The sequence below is a fragment of the Misgurnus anguillicaudatus genome, chromosome 22 (genome assembly GCF_027580225.2).
Source record: "Misgurnus anguillicaudatus chromosome 22, ASM2758022v2, whole genome shotgun sequence".
NCBI classification, from domain to species: domain Eukaryota; kingdom Metazoa; phylum Chordata; class Actinopteri; order Cypriniformes; family Cobitidae; genus Misgurnus; species Misgurnus anguillicaudatus.
In genome coordinates this window covers 40,052,554-40,073,768 of record NC_073358.2, presented here as the reverse complement: position 1 = coordinate 40,073,768, position 21,215 = coordinate 40,052,554, and the positions used below count along the sequence as shown (strand labels likewise).

Below are 21,215 nucleotides of genomic sequence, written 5' to 3'. Positions count from 1 at the left end.
TTCCAGACTCGGAGTGGAAAAAGAAAGTGCAGTAAAACGGTACAGTTGAGAAAGTTCGGCTTGTTCTCTTTCTGTTCCAACTGGCTGATGTAAGCTTCTGAAACAGCAGATCTAGGGCTTGCACACACTCATCCAACGAAGAAAGACTATAACTAAATGAATCACCCCTATGTTAAAGTCATGCCCAGAGTGCATAAGAGTTACCAACCGTGAACACACACACACGGGTTTTCGATAGCTATTTGAATATCATTAATCACATCGCTAAATTTTTAAACATCTCACATTCTTATATGTGTGAATGTGGAGGAATCAAGGCAGATATGAGGTGATGTGCTGGCACAAGGCAGTAGGGTGGTTTTAAGGTAGATCGATTTTTAATTTGGGACACTACTTATGTAAGTGAAGTAAGTAGATGTAGTTAAAAGCGTTTAGCAGAGTGATACATCTGCACTTTTACTTACCCTGAAAGCTCAAGCATCGTAAAGACCTCTGAAGCCATATGACAACTTGGTGTGAGGTTCTTCAGGAGCCAAGTTTGAATATATGCAAACAGATTAAACTGTAAAACGTCTGAGCACATGGCGGTGATCTACTTCACAGCTGCTAGTTAAAGCAGAGCATTATGGGTACAGCTGAGGGTGGAAGTACAGGCCTAAACTGAGTTGTTTATCTCGAGCGCACATGGGTTTGTTTTATTACACTCTCAACAACGGTACAAAGCTGTCACTGTGGTTCCAGGGTGCATATTACTACCTCAAACATACATATTGGTACCACAAAGGTAGATATCTGTACCTAAATGGTACATATAAGGACCTTTTAAAGGGATAGTTCACCCCAAAATGACAGTTTTTAATCATAAATCACTTTTTTCCCTGTGAGTGACTTTATGAATTTACACATTATAAATTGTCATTTTTTTAACATAATTGCTATATGGGGCTATTGTGTATCTTTAAAGAACAGTGCCATTGTATATGCACTGACTGTATATGTAAATATGCATGCCTTGTTTCTTGTAAATGGTTAAAAGTAATTTGCATACATAATGACATTGAACAAATATGACAAAAATAAAATTGCAGAACATAGGAAGCTGATTAAGAAAAAAACCCAGGTTATATCATCTGCTGAATAATCTGTTATTAATATGAACTGTGCTCTGATTGGTTGTAATTGTACAGCTAAGAGGAAGTGGGCATTGCTCACGGATTCTCTGTGGTTACTGGAGGTGCAGTCATCCGTATCCTGTGGATTTTCAGGCAGGGATATGATTGGAAAAGAGAGAAGTGGGATCTTTTCCATTCTTCCCGCTTGCTGTTTCCTTCTATTGTTTTTATCTTATCCAGACTTCCAGAGTGTGATCAATCATGTTAAAATAGCAAGCCACGCTTAAGAGCTCAGATCGACACAGAGACATTGTGCGTATCAATGGGAATGCTCATGCACAATTAAACGCACACACATACACACAATGACTCTTGTATTGTGATCTCTGTTATGATCCTGATAGTTGAAGGTGCTAAGCTATCTATCGCAACAACTAAATTTAGCTGTTTCCATTGCACACTCAGTCTTGTTAAATGAACAGTTCACACAAATACATTTTTTTATGATTTGCTTACCCACAAACCATAGATGTATGTGACTTCCTTTAGCTGAACACACATGAATGAATGATGATTTTCTTTTAAAATACAGTCATACTTCTTGCGCGTCACATGACGAAATTCATATGACAACTAATTAAGAGACATGCAAGTTTACCAATGAACCAATGAGATTACAATTTTCCTAGAATATTATACCCTTATTTCACCATCTAGACCCGATATAATCCAGCTATGAATAAAACCCATAAATACTAGGGGTGTGACGAGGACACTCTATTCACGAGAGGAGACACAAGATTGCGTTTCACGAGAACGAGACGAGAACAATATTTTTACCCCGGATTTCCACTGACTGCGAAACGGCTGCGGAATGGCGGCGGAGTCAATCGGTTTCCATTCAAGTCAATGTGTGTATTTCCACTGACTGCGTTCCGAATCCGTCACAGCTCCGGCCATCCGCAGCCCTCCGGAACAAATACGCTCAGAGCTTCTATTTTTGACGTATGCCGGACAGCTCCTCAGGGCGGAGCCAATGACTATATCGCGTAATCATACCTGAATTCGCAAGATCTCGTGTTGTGATCTGGGTTGGTCCAGCAAAACATCATAATTTAACGTCATAATGGGCCGGAGACAGAACTAGATATCGCGCGATCATCACCTGAATTTGCGAGACCTCATGGGTCCTCTTCACTTCAGCACGCAGCCGCTCTGCAACAAATACGGAACTGGTGGGTATTGGCGGACGGCGGAGTGCGGAGCCGATCTGCAGCCGCTCCGCAGTTGGTGGAAATACGGGGTTTACACTTTTTTAAAAATCCTCAATGATTAAATAAATGAATAAGAAACTGAAATCATGTTATTTTTAAATGTTTTAACTAATCAAGGACTGGCCCTAACAATTATTTTTCTAACTTATAATGAAGTAATTTGTTATTTTTGGGTAATAAAAATAGACCTAAGTGAGGAGTAGCCTTTAAAATTACATAATAACGAAGATGCAATAATAATTGGTTCAAATAAAGTATTAATTCCAAGTTACATTAAACAACATTAACAAACACATTACATTTGTGGCCTATAAATGAAAAGCATTATGTATGTATTATAGCAAATGCCTGCAGGGGGCGATAGTGGACTCGTCTCGCGGACTCTATCTTCACTTTCACTTTAGAAGGAGAGAAATGCTTATTTTTAGCCAAACAATGTTTAAATCCATTTAAATATTTAATATTAACCATTTCTTTACACTAGAAATGATACAGCTACTGTCATTTGAGCAAGAACATGCAGACATTAAATCATGTAAACTCTGAGTGAGGGTTTTAATCTGCTGAGACCCATCTAACACTGATCAACAGACAAACAAAACGCGTCTCAGACTTCACACGAGTTCCCAAACAAACATTATTGGAAATCCCAACAAAAAAGCAAACGCAGTAAAAGACAAATATATTGCATGCACTGTAAAAGTGTCAAACAGACCATCCTCCGGAGGTCGCATATGCAGGCTGCATACGTCATCAAGGTTTATTTCAGATCATTAACTGAGCATTACGTTCGCAAGTCGTGAGCATATTACAAAATTTTGCGATTAACTAAATAATTAGTAAACTTTATAATTGTCAATAGTCTCTAAGTCAGTCTTTATGAAGTAAATGCAGTTAAAAAATGCGAACTTCGTAGGATGCAGTCTTTTATTTGTGAAACGGCCAGCATTTCGCCTCCACAAGAAATCTCACGAGATCGCACGAGATCTCGTCACACCCCTAATAAATACACAAACATATCGATCATGCATGAATTATGAAGTGTGTGTGTGTCCTTTAATTTCGTTATTTTGCCTTGCCTTAATGACAACATGTAACTGAGATGGCATGTTATCTCACCATCATTTTGAGAATATCTTGAGAATAAATAATTCTGACCTGCGTGTTGTTTAATTTTACATAGTTGCTTATTTGATTAGGGACCCCGAAAGAGCGCTAAAATGTGTTACTTTGTTTAACATGTTGCAAAAACTTCCACCTTATTTCTGGTTTTAAATTAGATTCTTATTCTTCCACGTGTTATACTTGTGGGTTATAATATATTTAAAAATTTTTTACAGATCAGCGTTCGCGTGACTACGATGGATGCGGAGTTGGAGTTTGCCATCCAGCCCAGCACCACTGGGAAACAGTTATTTGATCAGGTGTGTGTACCCTTTGCTTTTGCTACAATTTTATAACATTTTCTTTTTGCTTTCCTTCACTTTTTTTAATGCTGACTCTCAGAAAAGCTTTTTGTGTGTGTGTGTGTGTGTGTTTGGTGTTTGTTGTGTACGGCAAGTCTAATTTCAAGGGGAAATCCCCCTCCGCTCTCTTTTACTTTCTCTTTTTGTCTCTTACAGTTTCATCCTCAGGCTGTAGTCCCTTTATAGTCCTGTCGTCCTTGCTTTTACTCATTGTGTTAAGGAAGACACGCTTTTTTCTTTTTTTAAAGACTTTTAAAAAAGAAAGAAAAAAAGCTTTATTCCTTTTGAGCAACCTTTACTTTCTCATGCAAACACACAGGGCATGCTTCAGGCAGTTGTGTAGGTTGCTGAGTCCAATATTTTCATCAGTTCGACTTCAGTTTATTCTGAGCTTTTAAGATCAGTTATGGTGCTTCAGAATGGGTCTTTTTTTAACAGTAGTTCACCAAAACATTTAGAAATTTGCACATGTATGCTACAGACACTGAAGTAATGTGATGATAAAAAATATGCAACTCTTGCTGTACAATGACAGTAAATGTCACAATTGAATAAAAAAAAGAAAAAGAAAATAAATTAAAATAAAATGTAACTTTATTTATGTAGCACTTTCAAAGCAACACATGTGTTTTAAATAACTTAATTGCAATATATGATATACAGGAAGTACAGGATACACCAAATCACTTAAGCAGTTAGTCACTGGTTAAAGGTCCCATTTTTTCCTGATCCCATTTTTCAAACTTAAGTTAGTGTTTAGTTTTGCTGTTAGAGTATAAATAATACCTGCAAAATGATAAAGCTCAAAGTTCAATGCCAAGCGATATAATTTTCTTTAATAGAATTCCCCTTTCCAAAACTATGGAAAACGGCTGATTTGGACTCTGCTTCCCAGAAAAATGGCATCAATATAAGAGTTTTTGACAAACCTCCACCCATAGCATACCTGCAAACTAGTCGCTTTTCGGCGAAAATCGCACGTGTTCAATTGAAAAAGGTCATCCACAGTGAATCATGTAGATCCGAAGATTTTTTTTTTTTTTGTGGGGGGGGTCTCAACTTCCCATAAACGGGAGTTTTCAAAAACCTACTGCGGTCTGCTTCACAAAAACAATAAAAGCTCTTTGGTTATCACGCAAGGACATCACAGCGTGGTTAAGGTTAGGATAGCCGATTGGTCAATGGATGGGACCTGAACAAATGGGGTTACGTGAAGGGTGGGTCTTTGGCGTTGCCAGCAGCTTCTCTAAAAAGGCTGTGGCTGCATCAGCTTTTCCCGCAGATAAATTAAACTTTTCATGCTACCGCTACCCACCAGAGGCCGTTTAAGGAGGATAAATTCTGTGGCGAAACTTTAATGCACACTGACGTTAGTTTTGCTCATAGTTTTGAGGCACTTTTGCTTGTCCGATTGCTGCAGGTTTTTGAAAATATAAGCCATTCTTGCTGCTCATAAAGGGTTTAAACATTGACGTTGCGGGCGCGTATACAATGTGTCACCTTTTTCAGCCCTTCTGAGTTTGCAGGTATGCATAGGAATAGGTCAGTTGCCAGCTAAACTCAAATGGCTCTGGCTAAGCTGCTGTCGAATCACAACACACTTAAACAAATAACACAATCAGAACTTGTGACGTATTTCTCAAGGAGGGACTTCCTAGAACAAGTAAGACATCAGCCTAGTTTTTAGGAAAGTGAAACAGTGATATAGAGATAAGTACATTGTGTGAAAAATAGAGCTTTTTTTACAAACCAAACATGAGCATGTTATATTGCACACCGTCCACACAATCATGTCTTCAAAACCCAGGCAAAAAGCCATACTTAAAGCAACACTATGTAGTTTCCATGTAAAAATGACTTACAGCTCCCCCATGTGGTTGAAAAGCGCAACAGTGCCTGGTATCAGACACTCTTCTGCAGGCAGGGGGAGGGGCGGTGGCTGTGTTTCCTACCCTCCACCTCGACTTTCAGAGTGTGCTTGTAGCAGCTAGGAGGCTGCTCAGGTTGCAGCAACAGTACAATTTGTCCAGTTAAAAGTTGTTCTATCACTGAAATAATTTTAGAGACATTATTTAAAGGTAAAAAAACTACACAGTGTTGCTTTAACAAATACGTTTTAAGATGTGAAGCTATATAACAATTCTTTGAAAATGTCTATTGAAAATCAAATAAAATCAATATATGAATTTACCATGTCATGAGGGTAAATAATGATGTAAATGGTGTACTGTCCCTTTAATAAAATATAGTTTGTGTCAGTTTCTGTTAACAAATCATATATGAACACAGCTGTTCCCCTCTCCTCCCCGTTATCTGTCACTTTTTTTCTTTTCAATTGCTTATCATTCTCTTACTTCCTCTGTCAAACTGCCTTGCCTAATATTAAGGCACACCACTGTCTAGTTGGTCCAGTTGCAAGTTAGGGTATCAAAACAACTCTTATTTTTAACATCTCAAATGCACAAACACACACACACCCTCTTGAATGATTCTGCTATGAAGCTAAATCGCCAATAATGGGTTGGGTAGAGAGGGAAAAAACCGAATATGAATATGTTTCAAGCCTTATTCAACATGAGGAGCTCAGATGCAAAAGTCGCATTTGAGATGTCATAAATTAGATAATGATATTGACCGAATGCTCTTATCGAATATTAGGATATTGACCAAACTTTTTAGAATTGGAGAATTTTGCGTGTACTTAGAGGGTTTTTGCAGCAAAAGCTAGTCAAATTGGTGAAATAACAATGAAATGACTTAAAGTGGACATTTGTGAAAGTTAAAGGTGCAGTGTGTAACTTTTAGGAGGATCTCTTGATAGAAATGACATACAGTATACATATCTATAATATCAGTGGTGTATAAAGACCTTTCATAATGAACCGTTATGTTTTTATTACCTTAGAATGAGACGTTTTTATCTACATACACAGAAGGTCCCCTTACATGGAAGTCACTATTTTTAGCAGACAAACTTTTTTTACTAAGTTGTCTCCGACTGTGACATGTTTGTCCTGTGGCGGCTACCGTAGCTTCTCTATGCTTTTCAAAAGCGAGGAGTGAGCCGTGGACTGAGGCATTGGTTGCAATTCCCAACCTCACCACTAAATGCTGCTAGAATTTACACACTGCACACTGCAGGCATTTTAATTATTGACTATTAACATTTTCATTGTCATTCAGGTGAAATTATTGAACCTACACATAAGAGCCTAATAAAAAATGATAATTTACAAGAACGTCAGATTTGCTCAACATTTAAGAAAACTTCATTACAACCACACACAAAAGTGAAAATCATTGACTATTTTATTGTTAGCGGAAAGCCATACTCATCCACCAGCAGGACCAGCGCCAAACCAGTCCGGATCATCATAGATATTCATAATGGGCTGTGCTGCTTTTCCAGATTGCAAGTTTCTTTCAGCATCATACAAACTTATAAAATCTTGTATGAGTCTTCTATGGGTGTGCTTTTGTTTTTTTAAAGTGCTCATATTGTTTAAAGATGTGCTAATTTCATGATGGTGTAATGCGTGTGTTTATAGGTTGTGAAAACCATCGGTTTGAGGGAGGTTTGGTTCTTTGGGCTGCAGTACCAGGACACCAAAGGCTTTTCCACTTGGCTTAAACTCAACAAGAAGGTATGTATGTATATCAGCAAGTGAATGCCTATTAATACTTTTGTAGGTCTTTAAGTAAACTCCAATTAGAATTAGAATTAGAAACAAGCATAACATTGATTAAACCAAATATCTCTGTCTTAAAGGAATAGTCTACCCCTTCGCCATATTAAACTATGTTATTACCTCAACTTAGACAAATTAATACATATCTATCTTTTTTAAATGCGTGCACTGTACAGCGCGTCGCAAATGTGTTAGCATTTAGCCTAGACCCATTCATTCCTATGGTACCAAACAGGGAAGCCACCAAACACTTCCGTGTTTTTCCTATTTAAAGACTGTTACATGAGGAGTTTATACCAGTAAGTATGGTGCCACAAAATAAAACTTTTTTTGGTACCATAGGAATGAATGGGGCTAAGCTAAATGCTAACGCATTCACAACGCGCTGTACAGTGCACGCATTGAAAAAAGATGTATTAAGGTATGTATTAATTCGTCTAGGTTGAGGTAATAACATAGTTTAATATGGCAAAAGGGTAGACTATTCCTTTTAGAGAGTGTAAACCTAATGGAGAGTATGGATGAAAGATCTGTTTATTTATACTGTAGATGATGGAAGATGGTAGGCAGGTGAAATGAATGGCTTTGTGAAACCCTGGTGACCAAATCTGTTTCATTTTCTTGTTGCCTAGGTTACAGCTCAGGATGTTCGTAAGGAAAGTCCTCTGCTGTTTAAGTTCCGGGCAAAGTTTTATCCCGAAGATGTTTCAGAGGAGCTGATTCAAGAGGCCACTCAAAGACTTTTCTTCCTTCAGGTGTGTGGGTTGGTATATGTGGTTTACAGGCACATGAATAGTGTATAATAAAATGTTGATTATGCTATAAACATGGGTTACGGAGACACAGGAATTTTCCCCCTAAACTGGACGGCTTAAAAACATACTAAATTGTACTTTTTTTGTAGATTAAAGACTGCTAACAGGTTTTTTATGACTGTTGGAGGTTAGCGACTGGGTTTCAATAAAGTAAATCCAAATTTAGTCCGAAGTTTAAACAAAGAAAAAAATTATCTTTGTTTTGTTTAAAAATAACAATAAAAGCTATTGAAGCTGGGATGACATTAAAAAGGGAAAGATACAGCTAAGTATTTTCAATAAAGGTGAGTAAAAGACAGTAATATATTACTATCACTAACTTCGATTAATCCATAGGTCCGAAAAAGAGTACTCCATTAACTGTGGGCAGGCCAATCAAAGGGGGCGTGAAAATAAAATATTTTTATATAAAAAAACTCATATTAAACTTAATTTTAAAGAAATTATGACAGAAAAATGAACAAAATACTAGATTATTAATGAATTAAATGTTTTTTAACAGAAACCTCTGACAGGAAAAGCTGCGTGATGAAGTGAAACTAAAGGGTTAATAAACACAAACTGAAGCGCTCTTTATATGACACACTGACTCTACATAATATTAAGCCTTGATACAACATAAACGTATTATACAACATGCATGATCTATCTGCACAAATGCAAGACTTAAACAGTTTAACTCTTGTTGTGTATGTGCACCATAACTGCGCGCTTTTAACATGTCCAGTCAAAGCACACGCCTTATAACATTAAGCAGCTTTAAATCTTTTGTTATCATTTTTAGCCATTAGCTGTGTCGTGTTGTCCTCTCATCTGTTTCTCAGTCAAGATGTAATGCTCGTATGGCTCTCTGGTATCTTTTGACATTTGATTATTTATATAAGAAAACTTGTGACGGCGCTGTACGTTTTGCACTTGACTGTATTTTTGAATACACCTGCGAAGTGAATCCAAAAATTACTGCATCCTTTTAAAACCATAGTGCCTCGATATGAGGTGTGGCTTCACAGCGTTGCGCGGATCTGCGGGGTTTGCAGCGGCATGAGTGCGTACAGGAAGCTTTTTAATCATGCATTGTACCGTTGTCATACGTCGGTCTGCACAGCTTATGCCGACGTCCAGTGTTAGGGGTAACGCATTACGTAATATAAGTTATCAGAAGTAACGAGTAATCTTACGCATTACTTTTAAAATGTACACAATGTACACAATAATGCAAGTTACTGTTTTTAGTTTAATTAATTCGATAAAAAAAATTATGTACCGTAGTAAACTAAACGTAGTCACATTATGCACACTATGCGTACACGCCTGTGTGGGAACGGCTGGGGGATGGCAGGCCAGAGCTCGACATTTTTGTGATGAAATATGCAATTTCTGAATGCAGAACTTTTCAGTCATAAAAACACCTGCAAGGCCTGAAAGAGATCAAGCCTCAGCCAAGAAAAAGTAACGCAAAAGTAACTAAAAAGTAACGTAAGCTATACTTTTCATGAAAAGTAACCCAAGTAACGCAATTGGTTACTTTTTGGGAGTAACTTAATATTGTAATACATTACTTTTAAAAGTAACTTTCCCCAACACTGTCGACGTCAAACACGCACACAGTCTTTACTACCACAGGCGCTTGTACCGCTAAACGGATATCCAAATGCCACCATAACCACAAAAAAAAAAAAAAAAATAAACCCACATGGTCATGACATCGATTACTCTTGCCCATCACTACTACACGCTAAGTATTAAAAACGACAACATATTTGTGTCACATGACCCAGATATCAATATAATGCTGTCTCACACAATCCCTGCTCATTTCCACACTGTTATAGTACACTTCATGCTGTTTTGTATCCTACTGAGATCCAGATAATGCACATCACTGCATGTCCAAGGCCGAACATGCAGTTGTGGTCTCACTCTCAGATGTATTTACAGGGAACATACAGTATATCAAATAGAAATGACTCAAATGAATGCTGAGTCCTGTAGATAAAAATCAGTTATAGCAAAATCTGGCGGTCAGCTGGGAAATTACACTGAATACCTCATTTACAAGGTCATGGTTTGTGTTTCAGGGTGAAAGAGGGGATTCTCAACGACGACATTTACTGTCCCCCTGAGACCGCAGTGCTGTTGGCATCTTACGCAGTTCAAGCCAAATATACTGACTACAACAAAGACGCTCACACGCCAGGATACCTGTCCAGTGAGAAACTGCTCCCGCAGAGGTGTGTATGTAAATATCTCAATTACGTGACAATGCTCTGGTTTAAAAGTGTCTGAGAACACCCTACAATCTTTCCTTCTGCAGGGTTCTTGAGCAACACAAGCTGAGTAAAGAGCAGTGGGAGGAAAGAATTCAGGTCTGGCACGAGGAGCACAAGGGCATGTTGAGGTACACGCACATATACACAAGGCAGATGGAATGTGTTCTTGCCCTTTTGTGGCGGGTTATCGCTGATTGCAGTGACCCTGTCGGTCAAACACGACCGGTGGGGTGATAACACGTATCTGTGTGTTTCAGAGAGGACTCGATGATGGAATATCTGAAGATAGCGCAAGATCTGGAGATGTACGGGGTGAATTATTTCAGTATTAAGAATAAGAAAGGCTCAGAGCTCTGGCTGGGAGTCGATGCACTGGGACTCAACATCTATGAGCAGAACGACAAGTACGTTTATATGCAAAGTTATGGGTTTGAAATGTCTCATGACGTATTTAGTAGGGATCAACAATGCAGAAATATGTCCCAAACATTAAAGGTCACATGTCATGCCCATTTTTATAAGATGCTATATAAGTCTCGAGTGTACCTAGAATGTGTCTGTGAAGTATTACAGTGGGGCAAAAAAGTATCTAGTCAGCTACCAATTGTTCAAGTTCTCACACTTAAAAAGATGAGAGAGGCCTGTAATTTTTGTCAAAGGTACACGTCAACTATGAGAGACAAAATGAGAAAAAAAAATCCAGAAAATCACATTGTCTGATTTTTTAAGAATTTATTTGTAAATTATGGTGAAAAAATAAGTATTTGGTCAATAACAAAAGTTTATGTCAATACTTTGTTATATACCCGTTGTTGGCAATGACGGAGATCAAAATGTTTTCTGTAAGTCTCCACAAGGTTTTTTACACACTGTTGCTGGTAGTTTGGCCCCATTCCTCCATGCAGATCTCCTCTAGAGCAGTGATGTTTTAGGGCTGTCGCTGGGCAACTCAGATTTTCAACTCCCTCCAAAGATTTTCAATGGGGTTGAGATCTGGAGACTGGCTAGGCCACTCCAGGACCTTGAAATTATTCTTACGAAAACACTCCTTCTTTGCCCCGGGCGGTATGTTTGGGATCACTGCCATACTGAAAGACCCAGCCACGTTTCATCTTCAATGCCCTTGCTGACGAAAGGAGGCTTTGAGTCAAAATCTCACGATACATGGCCCCATTCATTCTTTCCTTAACTCGGATCAGTCGTCCTGGTCCCCTTTGCAGAAAAACAGCCCCATAGCATGAGGGTTTCCACCCCCATGCTGCACAGTAGGTATGGTGTTCTTTGGATGCAACTCAGCATCTTTCTCCTCCAAACACAAGAAGTTGAGATTCTACCAAAAAGTTATGTTTTGGTTTCATCTGACCATATGACATTCTCCCACTCTTCTTCTGGATCATCCAAATGCTCTCTAGCAAACTTCAGACGGGTCCGGACATGTACTGGCTTAAGCAGGTGGACACATCTGGCACTGCAGGAATTGAGTCCCTGGCTGCATAGTGTGTTACTGATTGGTAGCCTTTGTTACTTTGGTCCCAGCTCTCTGCAGGTTATTCACTAGGTCCCCCCCATGTGGTTCTGGGATTTTTGCTCACCATTCTGGTGATAATTTTTACCCTACGGGATGAGATCTTGCGTGGAGCCTCAGATCGAGGGAGATTATCAGTGTTCTTGTATGTCTTACATTTTCTAATAATTGCTCTCACAGTTGATTTCTTCACACCAAGCTGCTTACCTATTGCAGATTCAGTCTTCCCAGCCTGGTGCAGGTCTACAATTTTGTTTTCTGGTGTCCTTTGACAGCTCTTTGGTCTTGGCCATAGTTGAGTTTGCATTCTGACTGTTTTAGGTTGTGGACAGGTGTCTTTTATACTGCTAACAAGTTCAAACAGGTGCCATTAATACAGGTAACAAGTGGAGGGACAGAGGATCCTCTTAAAGAAGAAGTTACAGGTCTGTGAGAGAAAGAAATCTTGCTTTTTTGTTATTGACCAAATACTTATTTTCCACCATAAATTGCAAATAAATTCTTAAAAAATCAGACAATGTGATTTTCTGGATTTTTTTCCTCATTTAGTCTCTCATAGTTGAAAGTGTACCTATGATGAAAATTACAGGCCCCTCTCATCTTTTTAAGTGGGAGAACTTGCACAATTGGTGGTTGACTAAATACTCTTTTTGCCCCCACTGTAGCTCAAAATACCCCACAGGTCATTTGTTATAGCATCTCCCACATGCCCCTTTTTGGGTGGGAGCAAAAAGCGCTTTTAATGTAAATGATCTACTGCTCCTCATTCTCTTAACAGCAGACAATGAGCGCTTTTAGTTAGACCTGATTCCTGTGAATACTGAGACAATAGTATATTTAGCCACATTAGTGCTACAATGCGCTTACAAACACATTTAGAAAAGCTTTTGAGTAAAATTAAGCAGTCAGTCGGTGGCTGTGGGGGGGCCTTTGTTTTTGTGATGTCACTAACAAGAGAATCAAAACGGCATCTCTAATTAAACTGCTTTGGTGTGATGGGGATTAAGAAAGAAGTAGAGGATGGATTTTCTTCATTTCTTCCCACACTGCCAACACGCATTTATGTCCATAAAAGTGGATCAGGGTTCCCACGAGTCCTTGAAATCCTTGAAAGTTTGTGAATCTGGGGAAAAACTTTTAAGGCCCTTGGAAGTTGAAAATTGACATGCATATATACAGGTCATTGAAATTGCTTGAATAAATTTTTTGCAAGAATTTTTCTGGAAAAAATCCATATTATTCCCTGTAGTGTAGGATAATATCATACAATTCTAGACTTTAAGCAAACGTGCTAAACTGTTCGCTTTAAATGTTTATATCTTCTGTAATGCAAATGTTGATTCATACCAAAATGCTTTTTTGCATAGTTGTGTTTGACACGTGAAAACGTCTCTGGTTACGTATGTATGTCAGGGAACTGTTGTTCCCTGAGAAGGGAACGAGACGCTGTGTCTCCCTGCCATACTTCCTGCGTCCCTGTAATGCCGTCTTTGGCAATATTTCAGATAGCGATATACTTCCTGGCTCCTGCGCCATTGGTTGAATTTGATATACACATTCAGACGCACTTACCCCTGAAAGGTCCCCAAAGTGTCACCGCAGTGACGCAGCACGAGTTCCCTCGAAAGGAAACTGTAACAATGTATCTTAAAATGTAACACAATGTAACCTTGCTCTCACTTAAAATGTGTCCCAACATTTAGTCCTTGAATTTGAGGGTATTTGACCTGAAAGGTCCTTGAATTTGAAGTTAACTAAGGTGTGGGAACCCTGGTGGATTTTGCATAATATGTGCCCTTTAATGAATATTTATCTAAACTGGCATTTTTACGGTGCTAAAACAGAGGTCTTATTCTCCTTCTTTCTTTTTTCTTTCAGGATGACACCAAAAATTGGTTTCCCCTGGAGTGAGATCAGAAACATTTCTTTCAATGATAAGAAATTTGTCATCAAACCCATTGATAAAAAAGCCCCGGTAGGTGATGCAAAGACTTTCTTTCTGTTTCTTAACAAAAAACAGCTTTGAACCGCACATAAGCTAGTTTGCTTGGATGGTCTCCTAGGCTGGTCTTGTTGTTGTTGTTTTAGAACGTTTTTTCTGCGCTTCGCAGTTGGTTTGGTTGGGAGACCATCTGGCCAACCAGCTAAACCTGCTAAACATCATCTTGACCAGACTGGCAGGCTAGCAAGACCGGTTTAAACCAGTTAGGAACGGATTAAGCTTTTTGCAGTGATCAGGTTTCCAGTCTTATTCCTGTGTCCAGAGTCCAGACAAAAGCCATTTCTAGACAAGAAATACTTTTGTGTGTGTATACAGTAGAAAAATGAATAATGTTTGATTTGAGAATGTTTTACAGCATACCAGCACACTTGTCTGTGTAAGTCTTTATCAAAGACACACATAAGAGTCTTGATGTGAATGTTTGTCTCATATCAGTGGTCTAACTGCAGGCATTCAGCACTCACGTTCACGATTGTTTCCTATTATGTCTGTGAACTTGAATGTTGTCTGTGAACTTGAAAGTCTGTGTCTAATTCAGTGGAAGTAAAACTAAAACTTCATCCCATTCCAGGACCTTAAAAGTAGCAAATTTTCCATAATTTGTGTGGCCGCTCTATAATTTTGTGCTTAGCAACTCATTTTTCCCTCTTTGTCCCTGCAGGACTTTGTTTTCTATGCCCAGCGTTTGCGCATTAATAAGCGAATTCTGGCCCTGTGCATGGGCAATCATGAGCTTTACATGAGACGCCGTAAACCAGACACCATTGAGGTCCAGCAGATGAAGGCACAGGCCAAAGAAGAGAAGAACCACAAGAAGATGGAAAGGTAACAGGACGAGCAAGAGAGAGAGAGAGAACAATTCCATGCAAATGTCAATCTTACCATTAACGTATCAAGTTTTTACCAAATGTCTCCGTTTAAGTTTTCAAGCATTTTTTCCTCATTATTTTTCATAGTTTTGTAGGTGAAGCTTCAATAACATCCATAACGTTGTTTTTTCTCATAAATTCGCTAACGAAAATTAAGATCAATATTATTTGTATTTTGAAGAACCGTCCCTTCTCCAGTTGTTGGGTTTTATTGCTTCTGTTTTGTGCACTTTAGGATTTACAAAAGTATGTTGCCTCCCAAAAACTTATTTTTTCTTGTTCTTTTTTTGTCACATTCATAACACTCGTATACACGCATTTAGACAGATATTTTTCTGATGTCTGGACTCTATCATCAAGGATTTAGGAAAATATAAACAGATGGTTTAATATATTGGTAATACGGGTCACCAGTGTATTTTTTATTTTTTTTTGCTGGTATGCCCACTAGTGATGGGAGAAACAAAGCTTTTTGAATCGTCGAATCAATTGAACCAAATTGATTCAGTTTTTCGAAGTGTTCGAAACACGACACACGCTGGGGACACCTGCTGGTAAAAATAGTGTAAAAGCAGATCTGTCTAAACATTTTACACTTTTTTACAACTCCCTAAGTGGGAAATCCTTTGATTTTTCAAATGTTTTGAAACGTTTATAAAGTAATGAAGCCTGGTTTGCTAAACCAATGATTTGAAACAAAAGATTCGTAAAAGTTTCAAAGCCTCATGAAGCAGTGCTTTGAAAGCGACCATAACTAATACCCACCATGCGTCTTTACTAGCTTTACCAGCAATAGCTGTCATTGTTGGTGAACAGGATGGTTTTGCTGGTGCGGCATCAAACTGTCTAACTATCATAAAACCAGTCTGAACCAGTAAGAAAAATCCTACTGGTCTAAGCTAAGTTTTAAGCAGGTAACACTGGGTGCTAGGCAACCGATTAGGTGTGTATGGAGATACAAATGTTTATATACAAGTTTTACTTGTAAGTTTTAGTTAAATTTTTTATTTATTGCGTGTTTAACTTAACATACACATGTTTATGTCATAGGGCTATGCTGGAAGATGAACGGAAAAAGAGGGAACAAGCAGAAAAGGAGAAGGAAAAGATTGAAAAAGAAAAAGAGGAGCTAATGGAGAGACTCAAACAGATAGAGGAACAGACCAGAAAAGCTCAGCAAGGTAAAGTGGATGGAGTGAGTGTTGCTGCTTTTATTCTTAATTTATGATTTATTAATATGTGTATGTGTGTGTGTGCGCAGAGCTGGAGGAGCAGACCCGCAGAGCACTGGAGCTGGATCAGGAGCGTAAACGTGCTCAAGAGGAGGCGGAGCGTTTGGAGCGGGAGCGCCGCCTGGCGGAGGAGGCCAAAACGACTCTGCTGCAGCAATCCGAGAACCAGATGAAGAACCAGGAGCACCTGGTCAGTTACCATGACAACCACGTTATACACTGTCCCATCACCATAACAGCCTCACAAAAACACCTATACAATGTGTCAACATGCAGTTAAGATTGCTGTGGTAACCCCACAGAGCGAAATTGGCAGTAACCATAGTAACAAAAATAAATTTTTGAAGTTTCCATTGAAAGCAAACATCAGCCAACCACAGAATGTAAGACAACCACAATTACATGCGTTCCCCCTGCAAGTCTGAGAATGTGTGTGTTTATGTGTTCGGACAGGCCACTGAACTGGCAGAGTTAACCTCGAAGATCTCATTGCTTGAGGACGCCAAAAAGAAGAAAGAGGAAGAAGCATCAGAATGGCAGATGAAGGTAAATACGGTTACTTGCCATTCAAGACAGATACTCCAAAACTTCACCCTTATTTTTCGATTTCTTCACTGAAAGAAAATGTTAAAATTACATAATGCTTGATTTCTTAGAGCTGCAATCCGTACAATTTTTGAGAGGTAAAAATACATGAAAATCAGTACATAATCAAAGAGCTCACAGCGGTTGCACTTTTACACAATATGTTGCTTTAAAAGGTTTTTTTTTACTTTACTTTTTCTTCTCTTTTACTTTCCAATCAAAAAGCTTTTCAGCTACAGAGGCATTGTTGATTGAAGTGCACAGTAGTTAGTTTGCAAACTATGCATTTATATTTCATCAAATAAATCAAAGGACTTTGTTCATATTCATACACACTTCTATATAACAAAACAGCAATTTTTGACTACATATTAGAGGTCGTCTCGGGTCCAAAGAAATGTATCTGACCCAAAATGACCCGAATCACTTTATACCCGAACTCGACATATCGCATATATAATTTTTTAAAAAGAAAGACCCCACTCGAGACAAACCCCAAAAAATTAGACCCGAGTCCGACCCGAACTAGTGGCAATTTTTTTTAACCCGACTGGACACCGAAAGAAACTCCGGCGGCCTCACAACCAATTTGGCGAGCTGCTCCATTTGTTTTACTTTGTTATATCACTATGACACCAAGGTAACTACTAAAATGTACATTTAAAATTGACTGACATGTCTGTCTCAACAAAAATTGAGACACAATACCGCTATTATTGTACCCGACCCGTGTCCGAGGCACATGTGAAACGATTTGGTCTCGGGTCGGACCTCTGGTTTTCGGATTTAAGTGGACCCGTGAAGACCTCTACTACATATACATGTAAAATGCCATACAGGCTCTTATTGGCCAAAGGTTTAAAGCTGTTTCAAAAATTACTTTGTATTGCATTAAAGGTGTCATAGTTTTTTTTAGTTGATGGATTACAAGGGAAACAAACCCAGGTGTTTTTTGGGAACCACCATAGATATGTACACTAGATGTCGCCTTGGCTACGGCAGTTCATTGGACCGAATGTGTCATCTGGAAATAAAATCACCATAAATCGTCATGAATGCGATTTTCTTGTTTTTTTTTTTTTGGTTAGTTTCAAAAGTCTGACATGTATTTATCATTGAGTCCAGAAAAAAATTTAAGTTTTGATATTATGAAATCTACTTTTTCTAACTATAATGCGTAGTGCTGGTAGGCCTAACATCAACACGCAGCACAAAAGTCCGGCATCATCCATGAATTCAAAGTACAGGTGAAGATAGCAGCTTTACCTAGCTACTTCCTATGACAAGACCCCTGTTCCAAGATGGCGGCGGTTTTGACGCATGCTTAGAACCCCAGGGCGACATCTAGTGTATATATCTATGGCGAACCACCAGGGGCTTTGCAGGTGGTTCATAAGTTAATAAAAAAAAAATTATCAATTCAAATTAAATAATTAAAAAAACATCATAATAAACACTTGCTAATAAAAACATATTTTGTAAATATATTAACTTGTGCAAAATGGACAGGTACGTTTTATACAGGTACTAATAATAGAAAATTATCAAACGAAGGTCCTATAACGGGTAATAATTATAATCATGTAAAATACTACTGATAAAAACTTTAAAGGGGACATTTTACAAGACTTTTTTAAGATATAAAATAAGTTTTTGGTGTCCCCAGAGTACACGTGTGAAGTTTAAGCTGAAAATACCATATAGATAACTTTTTTCGCATGTTCAAATTGGCACTTTGTAGGTGTGAGCAAAAAATGTGTTGTTTTTGGGTGTGTCCCTTTAAAATGCAAATGAGCTGATGAAATGCATCTCTCTCTGTGCACTACCGCAGTGCCATTGTTGGATAGTGCATATTAAGGGCCGGTATTATAATAAGATCCCCTTTTGACATCAAATGTCAATTTTTTTCAAGTGCTTGCAGAGAATGGTTTACTAAAACTAAGTTACTGGTTTGTTCTTTTTAACATTTTCAATGTTGATAGAAGCACTGGGGACCAAATTATAGCACTTAAAAATGGAAAAAGTCAGACTTTTATTATATGTCCCATTTAAGTGAAACATTTACTTTAAATCTTAAATAAGTAATTTAGATCAAGTGGGTTCGGCTGACAAAAAAGTTTGAAAACCCCTGCTCTACAGGAACGCTGTAATACCAAATGTCATATATTGTATAAATATAACGCTGTATTAGGTGATAATCTTGTGATTTCATGTGTTGATACAATTTTGTTCGTCTCCTGCAGGCCATGGTAGTGCAGGAGGACCTGGAGAAGACTAAAGAGGAGCTGAGAAATAAAGTGATCGCGACCCACGTGCAAGAACCCGTGCACGGTGAAAACGACAATGATGAGGGTGACGAGAGTAGCGCAGAGGCCAGCGCTGAACTGACCACCGCGGCGGATTATAAAGACAGGAGCGAGGAGGAACGCATGACGGAAGCCGAGAAGAACGAACGAGTGCAGAAACATCTGCTGGTGAGAGTGCAATCTGATTCGCTCATTCACAATCACAAAGATTGAACTCTCAGAAGTAGTCAACGCTCGCTCTCTCTTTCACAGGCTCTGACTTCTGAGCTCGCCAACGCTCGGGACGAGACCAAGAAGACCCAGAACGACATGATCCACGCAGAGAATGTACGAGCGGGACGCGACAAGTACAAGACGCTTCGTCAGATCCGCTCCGGAAACACCAAACAGCGAATCGATGAGTTTGAGTGCATGTAATGTACCACAGTAGGCCAGCAGGGGGCACTGCAGCCTGCCTTATGCATCATATCTGCAGAGAAACTACAGTACCCACAATGCATCACTCCATCAGCCAAACAGGCAAACAAAATAAAGCCAAATATATAGATTAATCCTGCACAATTCACAATCCCTTTAATTTAGGAGTATTGTTTGGGTTACTGCATTATAATAGGGGAGATTTATTTTTTGCTTCTTGTTTTCACCTAGGTGTAGCTCTTTTAATAGTAAACACATTAACGGTTTACTGGTTAGTTGAACTAAAGGGTTTTAATTTCGGAAGAGCAAGACGGGATTTCAGAAGAATTCAAAGTATAAAGACATTCCAGTGTTGGGAATAAACGAAAGCACACTCCAGAGAGAAAGGACCAATCGTATGCCAGCGTGCCAAGATCGTAATTCAACGTAGCTGATAGTTTATCAGACTACACAGTGCCATTGTGATGGTGTAATAGCCTAGCTTTGATAAGTCGCATTAACATTGCATCTCCCTTACTTTTCGAATTGGATGACTATAGTACCGATTAAACACATGCTTAAGACCTGCTACCTGCTGCCAGTCAACCAGCCTGCCAAAACAGGTGGCCCATGAGAGCAAAAAATGTGTGTGTGCGCGAATGAGAGAGAGTATGTGTGTCATCCCTGTTGAAAATAACTAATTTAGTTAGTTATAGTTTCTCACTGCTGCAGGTTTGTGGCTGCTCCCTGTTTGAGCCTTTTCACTGAAGTAAAAAGACCGAAAATATCAAACTGTATTTTTAGTTTAGTTTTTAATCATTATTCTTATTTTAAGCTTTTTTCTTTTTTTGAAGGACAAGAGACTGTTTTGTTGTTTTTGATGCATTCGAATCCTTTTTGCAGTATTATTTGAAGATTTCTTTAGTAGACACTTGGAAGCATCTTCTGGGATTAAATTTCTTCCCTTATGTCTGAGCAGTATTTACCCAGAGTGTACACAGTTTTGAGTAGCCCCGCACCTGTAGGCAGTGCCTTAGTTGTTTTTGTAATCTATACTCATTTTTATTTCATGTAGCAGTATGCTGCACTGAAGCAATACGACGTCCCCGGCTGCTTTTGAAGAGTTTATTCTTTATTTGGATCTTACACTTGAATAATCTGAGCTGTTTTGATACATAAGAACATAGATCTCTTTTACGCTTGTTCTTATTATATATATAACTTTCTTGCTACCTGGGTGACGTGACCGTTCAGAATTCGGCGTTTCCTGCACTTGGGCCGCAGGTGGCTTTTTGTCAGCCAATCACAGAACAGATTGCTGCTTAAAATGTTTCCATTGCAACTGTCAATAAAATATTAAAATCATTACATCCATGGACGTTGTTGTTTTCTCATGCATTTTGATGCCGCTGTGTTTTCACATCTCAAATATGATGCTAATCTATTGTAATAACTTTTTGTGCAAGAGAAATCAATCAAATAAAATCCAGAGTTTACAGAAAGCAATAAGACACTGATGCATGTGAATTAGATTGTTGCAGATTTATATTGACTTCAGGTTTGCTCAATCATTAGATAAGCAGATGCTGTTTGTATGGGCAGTTTTCCAGAGAGGGTTTAGATTAATCCAGTATTAGGTCGTAGTTTTATTAGGATATTTAAATAGTTTCTACA

General features: G+C 38.6%; 1 protein-coding gene across 1 annotated transcript in view; it reads left to right on the top strand.

Moving 5' to 3' along the window:
- msna (moesin a) overlaps positions 1-20,909 on the top strand; it is a 29,366-nt gene extending 8,457 nt beyond the window's left edge. The window contains exons 2-14 of the mRNA XM_073860952.1: positions 3,727-3,810; positions 7,401-7,496; positions 8,174-8,299; positions 10,439-10,587; positions 10,671-10,754; positions 10,884-11,030; positions 14,030-14,126; positions 14,815-14,978; positions 16,073-16,203; positions 16,284-16,444; positions 16,708-16,800; positions 19,083-19,313; positions 19,398-20,909. Of these exons, the coding sequence (XP_073717053.1) occupies positions 3,727-3,810; positions 7,401-7,496; positions 8,174-8,299; positions 10,439-10,587; positions 10,671-10,754; positions 10,884-11,030; positions 14,030-14,126; positions 14,815-14,978; positions 16,073-16,203; positions 16,284-16,444; positions 16,708-16,800; positions 19,083-19,313; positions 19,398-19,562 (1,728 nt within the window). The 3' untranslated portion in view covers positions 19,563-20,909. The remainder of the gene's footprint in view (positions 1-3,726; positions 3,811-7,400; positions 7,497-8,173; positions 8,300-10,438; positions 10,588-10,670; positions 10,755-10,883; positions 11,031-14,029; positions 14,127-14,814; positions 14,979-16,072; positions 16,204-16,283; positions 16,445-16,707; positions 16,801-19,082; positions 19,314-19,397) is intronic.
- The last annotated feature ends 306 nt before the right edge of the window (positions 20,910-21,215 follow it).